Below are 15,788 nucleotides of genomic sequence, written 5' to 3'. Positions count from 1 at the left end.
TTTATTCTTTCATGAGTTATTTACAAGTTTATGACCACTTATAAAATGTGTTCAAAGTGCTGCCCATTGTGTTGGATTGTCAATGCAACTCTCTTCTCCCACTCTTGACACACTGATAGCAACACCGCAGAAGAAATGCTAGCACAGGCTTCCAGTATCCATTGTTTCAGATGCTGCACATCTCGTATCTTCACAGCATAGACAACTGCCTTCAGATGACCCCAAAGATAAAAGTCTAAGGGGGTCAGATCGGGAGACCTTGGTGGCCATTCAACTGGCCCACGACGACCAATCCACTTTCCAGGAAACTGATCATGTACGAATGCTCGGACCTGACACCCATATAATTGATGGTATGGTGTGCTATATGGGGTACAAAGATAATGGGGCCATTCTTTATCAATGGAAACCTCAATGTCACTGGATATCTGAAATTGCTAGATGATGATGTGTTGCCTCTTTATACACTGAAGATGGCACGTTCCCTGAGTTTTTCCAGCAAGATGGTGCACCACCACATTATGGGTGTCAGGTCCGAGCATTCCTACAAGGAATCTGACCCCCTTAGACTAGCATTTCTTCTGCGGTGTTGCTATCAGTGTGTCAAGAGTGGAAGAAGAGGGTTGCATTGACAATCCAACACAATGGGCAGCACTTTGAACACATTGTACAAGTGGTCATAAACTTGTAAATAACTCATGAAAGAATAAAGCTGTGTTAAAACCAAGCACACCATTGTTTTTCTTGTCAAATTCTCAATAAGTATGATGTGTCACATGCCCCTCTTCCAATTGGAAAAAATAAAGTTGCATCCAAAATGGCCAACTTCAAAATGGCCACCATGGTCACCACTCATCATGAAAAGTTTCCCCCCTCCCATATACTAATGTGCCACAAACAGGAAGTTGATATCACCAACCATCCCAATTTTATTTAGGTGTATCCATATAATGGCCCACCCTGTATATATCTACCTATTCTATATGGATTTACTCTATGAAATCCATCTCTTCTATCCTGTCGGCTCCTGCAGTGATTTTACAGAAGCCGACAAATGAGTTACTGGCTATTCTTCTATCATATATATATATATATACACACACACACACACATACAGGGCCGGGTTTAGGCAAAGTGGGTCCCTAGGTAAAGGTGCGAAGTTTAAAATGGGGCCCCAAATGCTAACATATTGCACATCGCTCAGAAGCATTTCGGTTGTATTTACATGCAATGAGTTCAGGCCGCTAAATAAGTGTGATCGACAATATTGAAGTCGTTCAACACTTGTTTCCCGACCTTTTTCTACCATCTGAGAAAGTATGATGGGAACAGAACAATCACTAATGGATCACTAACAGATCACCATACAGTATCATGTTATCAGCTGCACATCTACAGTTTACACACCATAGTCCTCCATATAATATAATGCCCCCCATAGTCCTCCATATTGTATAATACACTCCCTATAGTCCTCCATATAATGTAATACACTCCCCATAGTCCTCCATATAATATAATACACTCCTCATAGTGTTCCATATAGTATAATGCACCACCATAGTCTCATCCATGTAGTACAATTCACTTCCCATAGTATAATGCACCCCATAGTTCTTCATATAATGTATTCCCCATAGTCATTGATACAGTATAATGCAGCCCACATATAGTATAATGCAGCCCACAAAGTATAATGCAGCCACCACATAGAGCATAATGCAGCCACCGAACAGAGTATAATGCAGCCCCGCCATACAATATAATGTAACCCCCATAGAATATAATGCAGCCCCCCTCTTATAGTATAATGCAGACACCCCTTAAAGCATAATGCAGCTACCCCACAGAGTATAATGCAGCCACTCCACAGAATATAATGTAACCCCCCAATTGAATATATTGTAGCCCCAAATAGAATATAATAGCGCCCACCTCCCCATAGACTATAATGTAACCCCCCCATATTATATAACACAGCCTCCCCCATAGAATATAATGTAAAATGTACCCCCCTTGGTATATAACACAGCCGCATAGTATATAGCCCAGCACCACATGGTATATAGCACTGCCCCACGTGGTACATAGCCCAGCCCCACATGGTACATAGCTCAGCCCTACATGGTATATATCCCATCATGGTATATAGCACAGCCCCACGTGGTATATAGCACAGCCCCACGTGGTATATAGCACAGCCCCACCATGGTATAAAGCCCAGCACCAAATGGTATATAGCCCAGCACCAAATGGTATATTGTGCAGCATGGGATATAGCCCAGCATGGTATATAGCCCAGCAACACATGGTATATAGCCAAGCATGGTATATAGTCCAGCACCACATAGTATATAACCCAGAATAGTATATAGCCCAGCATGATATATAGTTGGCCCCAGAATAGCCCCACAGTGATATATTAAAAAAAAAACCCACACTCCTCACCTTCTCCTCGTGCCCACGCTGCTCCCGGCTCCTGCTCTGCCTGGCACACAGTAAGTGTTACGGGGCTGGCGCAATGCACCAAATAATAAAGATGAAATAATATATGAGGTGCGTTCGCAGCCCAGGGCCCACCGTGCAGAGGTGACCAACTGCTGCTAAACAATGAGGGAAAGGCGTGTAGGAGTAAAGCCAGACACCCAGGGTTGCCACTAGGAATTTCGGGGCCCCATACTGGCAAAATTTTCGGGGCCCCCTTGAGACTCCGCCCAGGCTCCACCCCAGCCCCGCCCTCCACCCCTTGAACTGTCCACAGTCCCACTGCTCTCTCTTGGAAAAACTCCACTTCCCACCAATCACACATTAACAGTTTCCATCAAGAGATCACACATATAGCCAGCAGCTTTTGTTTTGGCCAAAAGATTTTTTAAGCCACCACCATAACAGGGTAGACACTTTTGGCCGAGCTCTACTCTATTGTATTAAATATTTGTTAAAATATGCAATACAGTTTAGATATATTTTTATTTATTTTTCAATATTTAAAATGATCAATAATATCACATACAAGGAACAAATACACCATGTCCAGACCACATATTGCCACCACAAAGTGACCAAATAATAGCACATACAAGGGACAAATACCACCGCACCATGTCCAGACCACATATTACTACCACAGTGACAAAATAATATCACATACAAGGAAAAAATGCTGCCACACAATGACCAGACCACATTTTACCACCACAGTGACCGAATAATACCACATACAAGGAACAAATACCGCTACATCATGTCCAGACCACATATTACAACCACATGATGACTGAATACTACAATACTGATCAGTATTAAAATAACACAATACTTTCACCATAAGTGCCATTATACACAGGAGACCTGTACTTAGTATGCAGTGTCTGTGTACAGGTAATACAGGTCTAAGGGGTAAGGTTTCTCCTTGTGGAGAGTGACATGCCAGCTTTGGCTTGTCAATGTAAGGAGGCTTATTCGCCGTGCAGTGCTCCTCTGGGAAAATAATATCCAGACTCGTTAAAGGGCTGATTGTGACTTGTAGGATCGCTACCACCAACAGGTGGCGCTATAGAGTTCAAGTCCTCTTTTTCTCTGAAGAGGCAATTTGCATACAGGTAATACAGTGATCCATGACATTATACACAGGAGCTCTGTATATAGTATACACTACAGTATATAGGTAACACACTAACTCACCAGTGATGTCTCTAGGTGAAGTCCTTCAGCTTCGCTTTTCATCTTTAATCCAGCACAGATCGCCATCATGTCTTCCAGCCAGGGCTCATCTCTGCAGGAAATAACAGTTATCTAGAGCTCCACTTACAGAACACATTACTTATTTATTTCCCAACTTCTACATTACACCACATGAAGAAAAAAAGGTGACATAGTATCACTCTGCACAGTAACAGGAAAGCCCCCCATTTAAAACAGTATCCTCAAAAACTAAAATAAATACATCACTGCAGTAATAATATTCTTTAATTAGCCCCTATGGTAATATTATCCCCCATCCTGACCCCCGTGTGTCTCATTCCTGGCTTCAGCCATATGTTCTCTCATCCTGCCCTCATGAGTATCCATTCTGCCCCATATGATCTCTCCATCTTGCCCCATCTGTCTCCATGATCCTGCCCCATCTGTCTCCAACCCTGCCCCCAGTGTATTCAATCCTGCCCCGTATCTCCATTCTTCTGCCCCGTATCTCCATTCTGCCCTGTGTCTCCAATCATGACCCCCATCTCCATTCTGCCCTGTGTCTCCAATCATGACCCCCATCTCCATTCTGCCCTGTGTCTCCAATCATGCCCCGCGTCTCCAATCATGCCCCGTATCTCCATTCTGTCCCGTGTCTCCAATCATGCCCCGCATCTCCAATCATGCCCCGTGTCTCCAATCATGCCCGTATCTCCATTCTGCCCCGTGTCTCCAATCATGCCCCGAATCTCCATTCGCCTAACAGTGAGTGTGTGATGATGTCATCACGCACCTGCAGTGTCAGGCAGAGCGTCAGCTGATGCTCTCTCCTCCATCATTGCTTTGAACTGTACCAGTGTCATAGATGCTGGTATAGTTCAATGTGGTGCTGGAGGGAGTCAGTGCAGGTGGGTCCTCCTGCCTCACAGGGGTCGCAAAGGGGCTGTGTGATGTGCTGCTAGCTGGGGGCCCTAGGCAGATGCCAGCCCTATGTGTATATATCTATTTTATCCTGTGTGATTTCACAGTATCACGCACTGAGTTGCCGGCTTTTCTTAAGGACACCTGTGCATATTTCTCGCAAGTCACGCACATGGTTCGTGTGTAATCTGTTTTTTTTCTCGCCCCCATAGACTTGCATTGGCGAGTCTCAGCCAATACACGCGTACATTCGCAGCATGCGGAGGTTTCACTTGCGCGTATAATACGGGAGAGAAAAAAGCAGCTGATGTGAGCTGCCCCATAGATTAACACTGGTCCGAGTGCAGTGATGTCTGATCGCATAGCACTCGTCTATACTCCTCGCTACTGTGACGCCGTATAGTGAGTGACAGGCGGTTTTCAGAACCCTGAGGGGACGTGCACGCGCTGTGGATTCTGCTGCGGATCCGCAGACATTGTACAGTACAATGTTAGCCAATGAGACTTCAAATCTGCAGTGCACAGGCCGCGGATCTGATGCGGTTGTAAATCTGCAGCACGTCAATTCTTTCTGCGGATGCCGCAGCGGTTTCACACCTGTTCGGCTGTGTGCACACGCTGCGGAAAAGGTGCGGATTCATCCGCGCGGATTTTGTACAATCCGCAGGTGAAACCGCAGGTCAAAAGACCTGCGGTTTTACCTGCGGATTGCTCTGCGGTTTTGCCCTGCGGTTTTTCATCTCCTCAATGGAGGAGATGGCAAACCGCAGGAGAATCCGCAGAAAGAATTGACATGTCAATTCTTTCTGCAGATTGAAAACCGCAGATAATCCACGCGGAAAATTCCGCACCGTCTGCACTGCGGTTTTTGATTCCCATAGGGAATCATTGTACTGTACACCAAAACCGCTGCGGACCCGCAGCAAAATCCGCAGCGTGTGCACACAGCCTTCCATTGTCCAGGTGTCACTCAATCCGCAGGGGTAAACCGCTGGCTAATCCGCAGGTCACTTTACCTGCAAATCCGCAGCATGTGCACTCACCCTGAACCTGTGACCAGCAAGGTGGATTTACAATAGAAATCAGCAGGAAATGTCTTTCATTCGAGCTCTTCTATGCAGTTTTTAGGCATTTTCTTTCATGTGGACCCACGCCTGAGAAAACTCCATGTGCACCTGCCCCACGCACACCCCAGCACTGTCGCACCGTGCAGCGCCGCCGCCTTTCTCCTCGCTCCCGCGTGCGCGCTCCCATAAACTTTTATGAATGAAGTCACGTTCTCCCGCCAACCTCAGCTCAGCCACAGGTATCCGCCCACTCACGCAGTCCAAGACACGCCCTCGGTCATAATCCCGCCCCCTATTCGCACCGTGTTACAGGTCTGCATCCTGATTGGCTGACGAGTTGACAAATAGTAGGTGGCGGAGCGCGGCGTCCAGCAGATGTGCAGAGCCGGGGATTTACCCTGTGTACGTCCGCCTAGTGCTCCTTGTGAGCGGGCACCGGACCCTGCGACTTCCCGGTAACTCCCAACATGCTCTCCGTCACAGGTCCGCTCTTACTGCTGCTGCTGCCCGGCTGTCTGGCTCCCATTCCCCGCAACGTCTACTCCAACCATTGGGCTGTGCGAGTGCCCGGAGGACCCGAGAAAGCGGCTGAACTGGCTACGAGATACGGCTACCTGAACATGGGGCAGGTGGGCATCGTCCGGGGCAGGAGGGATGGCGGGCGGGCGGGCGGCGTGTAACTTTCCCCGCTCCTCTGTGTGCTGACCGCAGGTGAAATGTCTCCGCGCTGCGACCTCTGCGCCTGATGGAGATGTCGCACAGGACCTGTATTCTCGGCGCTGGGAAATGTCGCAGAGTTCGGTGTGCGACAGTCGTGTGTGGGGGATGTCGGCGAGCTGACCGGATCTGCCCGATCTGCTCCTGCAGCCTCCGCTCTGCTTTCCATCACTTTTCGGGGCGCTTGTTTGGGTCTTCTTGTAGCTGTCATGTTTTTAATAACCCTGTGTGGGGATGATATGAGGGGTCTGTGGCTGTGATCTGGGTCATCATGATGATGAGGGTCTGTGTTTAAAGTTGTTTATTACAGTCGGGCAGATTTTCTATACAGTGCAGGCACAGAGACATTGGTGTCATGAAGGTCTCAATAAATGTCTAAAATATTAATATTCTGTAAGAACAACACAAATTCTAAGTGACTCTTAATTCTCCACTTGTATAAGGGTTTGGAGTAGCAGCAAGAAATGACTCCCAATGAATGTGATCCCCCCCCCCCCCCCCCCCGCCGCCGGTGACCGCAGCCCCTATGTCACACATGGTAGCGGAGCGCCTGCCGCTGTCCATCATGGGGACGGTTATTGTCCTGTGATGGCGCCGTCTGGTTGTATATATGACGGCATAGGTTATGTGGGATTTCTTGTAAGATCGCAGTCTGACTTTGATTTCTGCTGCAGCTTTTTGATTCAGTGATCCTTTTCTCACGGGCTGATTGTTTTGGGGCTTTTCCACAAGAATATGGAAAAGAATATAAGAATAAACTGGAGCAGTGGGCAATAGTTTTTAACAGGGAAAAATGCAAAGTACTACATCTGGGCAATAAAAATGAAAAAAGCATATATAGAATGGGAGGAATAGGGCTAAGCAACAGCACATGTGAAAAAGACTTGGGTATACTAATAGATCACAGGCTGAATATGAGTCAACAGTGTGATGCAGCAGCAAAAAAGACAAATGCATTTCTGGGATGTATTAACAGAAGCATACAGTCTAGATCATGTGAAGTCATTATTTCCCTCTACTCCTCTTTGGTCAGACCTCATCTGGAATATTGTGTCCAGTTTTGGGCACCACATTTTAAAAAAGACATCAACAAACTGGAGCAAGTTCAGAAAAGAGCGACCAGAATGGTGACCGGTCTGCAAACCCTGTCTTATGAGGAAAGGTTGCAGGATTTGGGAATGTTTAGCTTGCAGAAGAGAAGACTGAGAGGAGACTTAATAGCTGTCTACAAATATCTAAAGGGCTGTCACATTGTAGAAGGATCAACTTTATTCTCATTTGCACAAGGAAAGACTAGAAGCAATGGGATGAAACTGAATGGGAGGAGACACAGATTAGATATTAGAAAAACTTTTTGACAGAGTGATCAATGAGTGGAACAGGCTGCCACGAGAGGTGGTGAGTTCTCCTTCAATAGAAGTCTTCAAACAGTGGCTGGACAGGTATCTGTCTGGGATGATTTAGCGAATCCTGCTTTTGAGCAGGCGGTTGGACCAGATGGCCCAGGAGGTCCCTTCCAACTCTGATTCTATGGCGCATACTACTTGGGGTCTGTGCACACATTGCAGTTTTGTTTTTTCAGTGCAGATTTGTTACAAAATCTTTCAGGATTCCCTAGTAACAGCAAAATGAGTGAGAATCCTGAGGAAAAAAATTTTTTAATGTAGAGTTTTTCCTACCAAGAGATGCAGACATCTCTGCTACAAACATTTAACGTGTGCACATACTTAGTTTTTGTTCCCTGTGCATGTATTGATTGCAGATTGTGATAGTGTCTGATGCAGAAATCGTTGAAATTCTGTGATAGAACCTATAGACCAGGTTCACACGTTGCAGATTTGCTGCGGACTTTATGAGCAGGTTGTCTGCTGGCTCGGTGCAGTCACAGATTCTGCCGCTTCATTTGACCTCACCTCAGTTGAGCAGTTCTTTCACTTCTGTCAGAGTATCACTGCCGATGTCGTGCTGATTGATGGTTGGCTCCCCGCAGTTAGGCAGCAGGGAGCTTTGTCAATCAGTAGGACATCGGCAGAGAAACCTCAGCATAAAAAGAGTGGAAAAGAAGCTGCTGCCGATGCGACGTCACCGGATGCCACAGGAGCGATCTGTGACGGGCACTGGGCATTACTTTATGCTGTGGAAGTTACTCTCTTTGGTGAGGATTTAGTAAAATTAATTTCATTGGGCACCCTAAATCTGGGGAGAATGAGCCTGGCATTGCCGTGGTGTGTGTATATATGTGTATATATATATAATATAAATATGTGAGTGCAATTTGTTTTTTAAAGTGTCCTTGGGGCAAAAAAGCACATGAATAAATGTGGAAAGTATCTGTAGATTTTTGATGCAGAAATGCTGCAGGTTTCAGTTTAGGAAGTGGCGTCTATTGTTGTTTTGGGCATCGCAGTATCTGCTCCTGTGTATGTTTATACCCCAGTCTATGATCTAGATGTTTGGGACAGAATTGCAGTTTCGGTGACACGGCTCCATTTCCATACATGTATGGGAGTGATTATGTGCACAGATTTCAGGAGATTCAATATAGATGTAAAAGAAATTCCTGCAACAAATTTTTCTGCTGGTAAATATATTGGAAGAGTGAGCAATGAAAGGGCTTGCCTGCTACTGGACAAATCTAGTTTGTGAAATGCTCACATGTAAAGACCCCTACTTAAAATATAACCTGTACTAATCATTTATAAAGGACTAACAGCATATAAGACACACTGTGACAAAGCTAAATCCTGAATCGTTCACATTTCGTACCTTTTGTGTACCCCTGCCTGACAGCAGAGGTTGGCACCCTGAAAATGCGATAATAGCGCACCTGCTCCTTGGCAACTATACCTTAATTCCCTAGTACGCCCTCATCAGTGCTACTTTGAATATCAAAATGTAGCATCACACATAATTACCCTTATATAGATGTGTGTAATGCCACGAAAATGCTGCCACCGCTCCACGGCATCTGTCCCTCGGACACCCTACACTGCCCCTGATAGATAAATATAGAATAAATCTGCTTTAAAAGCACGTGGCCATTTCTTTCTATACTTTTGTACAGGAAATCCACTTGCTGTACATTGGAGGAGTTTTTGAGCTTTTTATTTATTTTTTTCGTTAAAATTTTTTGAAAAACTGTCAGAAAAAAAGAAATGGAATACTACTTCTTCAAAGTGGATCCTGAAGGAAACCTCCACGAATTAGGCACTTTCAAAAAGTTGCAAAGAATACTTCAAGAAAACTTTTTTTTTTTTTTTCAATACTCTACAAAACCACATCAGGAAACTCTTCAGGAAAATTATAACTTTTAAAATAAGTCACAGGGAATGTGCATTACCTGAAGTGGCTTCTGTGTGAGAAACTTGTGGGGTTTGAACTCTTCAAAAAACCTGTGTGAACATAGTCTTAGAAATTTGCTACGTTCAGAACCATTGTATGATTGTATCGTAGCGCTGTCTTGTACGGATTTGCACCCAGATATACACCAATCTATATTCGGGTTCTGTGGTTCTCAATACCCAAGTGAACCTCTCACCCTTGTATTGGGAGTGGTATATAACCAGTTTACAGCAATTGCTCTGAATTCACAACTTGTCAGATCCCATCTAATATAGATACATGTGCCAAGTTGTGAGACCTTTCATCCTGCTGATTCAGTTACGTCGATAGTTGCTTGTTTTATTTCACACAGCTTTGGGCAACTGCACACGGTTATTTTACAGCTCTGTATAAACTCTGCCTTCCATGACTTTGTAGTATGACGTCCATAGAACTTTGTGTCTTTAAAGGGAATCTATATCCAAGAAGTATCATTCCTCCTTGCGGAGAATGGCATGCTAAGCATGTCGAGGTGAGCAGACTTAAAGCCGCAATGCTCCTTTGGGAAATATGCTAATTATGCAAATTGTCTCTTCAGAGAGGAAGAGGACTAGAACTCTAGTGCCACCTATTGGAGGTAGCAATCCTAAAAGTCAATGATGACCCTTTAACGAGCATAGTTACATGACTTAGGATAAAAGCCAAACCAGAATCTCCCTTTGCAGACACTGTGTTTCGGGGTACTGCCCCTCATCAGTGCAAAGTGGGAGATCTGGTTTGGCTGTGAGAGAGGCGTCTGACCGATATCCAAGAAGTATCATTCCTCCTTGCGGAGAATGACATGCTAAGCATGTCGAGGTGAGGAGACTTAAAGCCACAATGCTCCTCTGGGAAATATGCTAATTATGCAAATTGTCTCTTCAGAGAGGAAGAGGACTAGAACTCTAGTGCCACCTATTGGAGGTAGCAATCCTAAAAGTCAATGATGACCCTTTAACGAGCATAGTTACATGACTTAGGATAAAAGCCAAACCAGAATCTCCCTTTGCAGACACTGTGTTTCGGGTACTGCCCCTCATCAGTGCAAAGTGGGAGATCTGGTTTGGCTGTGAGAGAGGCGTCTGACCGTCTGCACTAGAGTTCTAGTCCTCTTCCTCTGAAGAGACAATTTGCATAATTAGCATATTTCCCAGAGGAGCATTGCGGCTTTAAGTCTCCTCACCTCGACATGCTTAGCATGTCATTCTCCGCAAGGAGGAATGATACTTCTTGGATATCGGTCAGACGCCTCTCTCACAGCCAAACCAGATCTCCCACTTTGCACTGATGAGGGGCAGTACCCCGAAACAGTGTCTGCAAATGGAGATTCTGGTTTGGCTTTTATCCTAAGTCATGTAACTAGGCTCGTTAAAGGGTCAACTTTGACTTTTAGGATTGCTACCTCCAATAGGTGGCACTAGAGTTCTAGTCCTCTTCCTCTCTGAAGAGACAATTTGCATAATTAGCATAAAGGGAATCTGTCACCTATTTTTTCATATATAAGATGCGGCCACCGCCATCAGGGGCTTATCTACAGCATTCTGTAATGCTGTAGATTAGCCCCCGATGTAACCTGAAAGAGAACAAAAACGAGTTAGATTACTGTATATACTCATGTATAAGCCGAGATTTTCAGCCCTTTTTTTGGGCTGAAAGTCCCCCTCTCGGCTTATACATGAGTCATATACCTGGAGGTTGGAGGGAGAGCAGGGGTGTCAGAGATCCTACTTACCTGTCCTACTGCGGTCTCTGCAGCCTCGCTTCTCCACTGTCTCCCTTCCTGTCTTCAGCGGTCACGTGGTACCGCTCATTACAGTCATGAACATGCGCATATTCATGAGTGTAATGAGCGGTACCACGTGACAGCTGCAGACAGGAAGGGAGACGGTGGAGAAGCGAAGCTGCAGAGACCGCGGCAGGATGGATGAGTATAGCGATATTCACCTGTCCCCCAGTCCATCGCTGCTCACCACTGTCTCTGCTGCATCCTGTGTCAGTGACGTTTAGACGGCAGGGGGCGCGGTGACGTGGTTAGTGCGCGCCGCTCCTCTGCTGGCTGAACAGTCATTGACTCAAGAAGCGGCAGACAGCGGCGATGGACCCAGGAGAAGGTGAGTGTGGCATTTTTTTTTTGCAGCATATGGGGGCATAGTCTATGGGGCAGCATATGGGGGGCATAGTCTGTGGAGCAGCATATGGGGGCATATTCTATGGAGCAGCATATGGGGGCATAATCAATGGATTCCACCCTCAGCTTATACACAAGTCAATAAGTTTTCCCAGTTTTTTTGTGGCAAAATTAGGGGGGATCGGCTTATACGCGGGTCGGCTTACACAAGTATATACAGTATATTCACCCAGGGACGGTTCGGGTCCAGTGGGTGTCGCGGTCCGGTGCCACCCATCTTCTAACAATGACGTCCTCTTCTTTGCTTTGTTGAGGGCAGAGTACTGCAGTGCGCAGGCTAGGATAGGATAGGACAGAGAGGGCCGGCACCTGCGCACTGCAGTACTCTGCTCTGCCCTCAACAGGGGCAGAGCAGTGCGCCGGAGCCACGACGGGAAGCAGAGGACGTCATCGCTAGAAGATGGGAGGCACCGGACTGCGACACCCATCGGACCCGGACCCCCCCCCCCCCCCCCCGGTGAGTATAAACTAACGCCTTTTTCTTCTCATTCAGGTTACATCGGGGGCTTATCTACAGCATTACAGAATGCTGTAGATAAGCCCCCGATGTCGGTGGCTGTAGCTTATATACTAAAAAATAGATGACAGATTCCCTTTAATGGATACTTTAATTCAAAAGTTTGGAGATGCCTTTCTATGCAATGGTTTTTCTTTTTGGAATGTGCACATTGTAGATTCAGACTGAAAGAAGAAAATCTATGAAACAAGGAGTAAGGAAACATGTGTGAAACGAACCTTAATGCGGTAAACCTTAGATTTCTTTTCCGTATCCCCCTTTACTCTGACAGCTGTACACCCCTTGGCATTATCTCAAGCAGCTTCTTCAGGTAGTCACCTTGAATGACTTTCCAATAATGTTGAATGCATTCGTTCTTAAAGGGTGGTTCTTGTGCGCAACCATTTTTGAGTTTACTGTCTGAATGCAATAACAAGCTGTACATTTTTGTATATACTCCATTCAGAGACTCTGCTGTGGTTTATGCTGGATCATATATGTTTGTGAATGGCTGGTTGCACATCAGTTAGCATTTTCAACACATTTATAAAAATCATAGAATCATTCCAGGTTTTTGGAGAAGATTTTTAGTTTTAAAGTGGCATAAACTTGCATTCTGTAAATAAAACACTTATAGTTAATTATGGAAAGTTTAAGAGATAGGAATAAGAAATTTCATGATCTGACTTGTTACAATAGTGGTATTTTATTAAATTACCATGATTGAATTCAGTGAGCTCTTTGGAATAAGCCATTTCACAAATATTCATTTAAACAGACTGCATTGCTAGGACTGGTTTTTATTACACCTGTGGCAATGAGAGTGAATGAAAAACCTTATTCTGTGATTAAAAATAGTGATGAGTGAATGTGCTCACTACTACTCAATATTCGGTCGAGTATCTGGGTGCTCGGGTACGCTCATTTCTCAAGTGAGGTTCGTGGGTGCTCGAGCGCTATGCTAGAGTCCCTGGCCCCATGTTTTGCAGCTCGATAAACATGCAGTGATCGCCTGCCATACAGTAATGCCGTAGCCATGTTGGCTACTGGCATTACTGTGCTTGGCCTGCCGCACCACGTCATTGGGTCTTATATAAGGCCCAGTGACTCAATGGTCAGCACACTCTCCTCTGGAAGCCATTTAGGGAAAATTGATCTTGGCGTGAGAGTTTAGATTGGAGAAAGCATATAGGCAGTGTTTAATTCAGGGGTGGGGAACCTTTTTCCAGCCGAGGGCCATTTGGAAATTTCTACTATCATTCGGGGCCACACAAAAATGATCACCTTGAATATTACCTCGGTATATTTAGTCAAGCAATTAATTATGGTAACTCACCCTTAATGTGACATCTGGAGCTACTTCTCTTTGGTGTAAGTGTGATGTTAGGTGATCTGATCATGTTGCTTCTCACAGCTGCTTTTCCAGGTTTGTGTCGGCCTGGAGAACAGTCAACTTTTTGTCATAAGTTTTGTAAATCATATACATTACATAGGAGACAATGAGACTGCTGTATAAGCATCACAGAGGATCCTGAGACAACTGTATATGCATCACATAGGAGATGCAGGGACTGCTGTATATACATCTCACAGGAGACGCAGGGACTGCTGTATATACATCTCACAGGAGACGCAGGGACTGCTGTATATACATCTCACAGGAGACGCAGGGACTGCTGTATATACATCTCACAGGAGACGCAGGGACTGCTGTATATACATCTCACAGGAGACGCAGGGACTGCTGTATATACATCTCACAGGAGACGCAGGGACTGCTGTATATACATCTCACAGGAGACGCAGGGACTGCTGTATATACATCTCACAGGAGACGCAGGGACTGCTGTATATACATCTCACAGGAGACGCAGGGACTGCTGTATATACATCTCACAGGAGACGCAGGGACTGCTGTATATACATCTCACAGGAGACGCAGGGACTGCTGTATATACATCTCACAGGAGACGCAGGGACTGCTGTATATACATCTCACAGGAGACGCAGGGACTGCTGTATATACATCTCACAGGAGACGCAGGGACTGCTGTATAAACATCACACAGGAGACGCCGGGACTGCTGTATAAACATCACACAGGAGACGCCGGGACTGCTGTATAAACATCACACAGGAGGCGCCGGGACTGCTGTATAAACATCACACAGGAGACGCCGGGACTGCTGTATAAACATCACACAGGAGACGCCGGGACTGCTGTATATACAGTACAGACCAAGAGTTTGGACACACCTTCTTATTCAAAGAGTTTTCTTTATTTTCATGACTATGAAAATTGTAGATTCACTCTGAAGGCATCAAAGCTATGAATTAACACATGTGGAATTATATAATTAACAAAAAAGTGTGAAACAACTGAAAATATGTCTTATATTCTAGGTTCTTCAAAGAAGCCACCTTTTGCTTTGATTACTGCTTTGCACACTCTTGGCATTCTCTTGATGAGCTTCAAGAGGTAGCCACCAGAAATGGTCTTCCAACAGTCTTGAAGGAGTTCCCAGAGGTGCTTAGCACTTGTTGGCCCTTTTGCCTTCACTCCGTGGTCCAGCTCACCCCAAACCATCTCGATTGAGTTCAGATCTGGTGACTGTGGAGGCCAGGTCATATGGCGTAGCACCCCATCACTCTCCTTCTTGGTCAAATAGCCCTTACACAGCCTGGAGGTGTGTTTGGGGTCATTGTCCTGTTGAAAAATAAATGATGGTCCAAATAATCGCAAACCGGATGGAATAGCATGCCGCTGCAAGATGCTGTGGTAGCCATGCTGGTTCAGTATGCCTTCAGTTTTAAATAAATCCCCAACAGTGTCACCAGCAAAGCACCATCACACCTCCTCCTCCATGCTTCACGGTGGGAACCAGGCATGTAGAGACCATCCGTTCACCTTTTCTGTGTCGCACAAAGACACGGTGGTTGGAACAAAAGATCTCAAATTTGGACTCCTCAGACCAAAGCACAGATTTCCACTGGTCTAATGTCTAATCCTTGTGGTCTTTAGCCCAAACAAGTCTCTTCTGCTTGTTGCCTGTCCTTAGCAGTGGTTTCCTAGCAGCTACTTTACCATGAAGGCCTGCTGCACAAAGTCTCCTCTTAACAGTTGTTGTAGAGATGTGTCTGCTGCTAGAACTCTGTGTGGCATTGACCTGGTCTCTAATCTGAGGTGCTGTTAACCTGCGATTTCTGAGGCTGGTGACTCGGATGAACTTATCCTCCGCAGCAGAGGTGACTCTTGGTCTTCCTTTCCTGGGGAGGTCCTCATGTGAGCCAGTTTCTTTGTAGCGCTTGATTGTTTTTGCCACTGCTCTTGGGGACACTTTCAATCAAGCGCTAC

The 15,788-nt window shown here is 45.5% G+C and overlaps 1 protein-coding gene and 1 long non-coding RNA gene across 5 annotated transcripts in view; one reads left to right on the top strand and one right to left on the bottom strand.

The window, feature by feature from the left end:
* Positions 1-5,817, bottom strand: part of LOC141084252 (uncharacterized) — a 94,033-nt gene extending 88,216 nt beyond the window's left edge. The window contains exon 1 of the long non-coding RNA XR_012230963.1: positions 5,649-5,817. This is a non-coding gene — a long non-coding RNA (uncharacterized lncRNA). The remainder of the gene's footprint in view (positions 1-5,648) is intronic.
* A 189-nt stretch (positions 5,818-6,006) lies between these two features.
* PCSK6 (proprotein convertase subtilisin/kexin type 6) overlaps positions 6,007-15,788 on the top strand; it is a 346,824-nt gene continuing 337,042 nt past the window's right edge. For all 4 annotated transcript variants that reach the window (XR_012230962.1, XM_073568833.1, XM_073568832.1 and 1 more), the window contains exon 1: positions 6,007-6,301. Coding sequence is in view for 3 of the 4 variants with exons in the window: in XM_073568833.1 (XP_073424934.1) it covers positions 6,140-6,301 (162 nt within the window). In the remaining variant the exon portion in view is untranslated. The remainder of the gene's footprint in view (positions 6,302-15,788) is intronic.

Source organism: Dendrobates tinctorius, unplaced genomic scaffold, assembly GCF_039654945.1.
Source record: "Dendrobates tinctorius isolate UK_male_01 unplaced genomic scaffold, ASM3965494v1 ptg000022l, whole genome shotgun sequence".
In the NCBI taxonomy this organism is placed as follows: Eukaryota; Metazoa; Chordata; class Amphibia; order Anura; family Dendrobatidae; genus Dendrobates; species Dendrobates tinctorius.
Note: the sequence above shows the minus strand (reverse complement) of the source record. Positions and strands in the feature narration are given on the sequence as shown.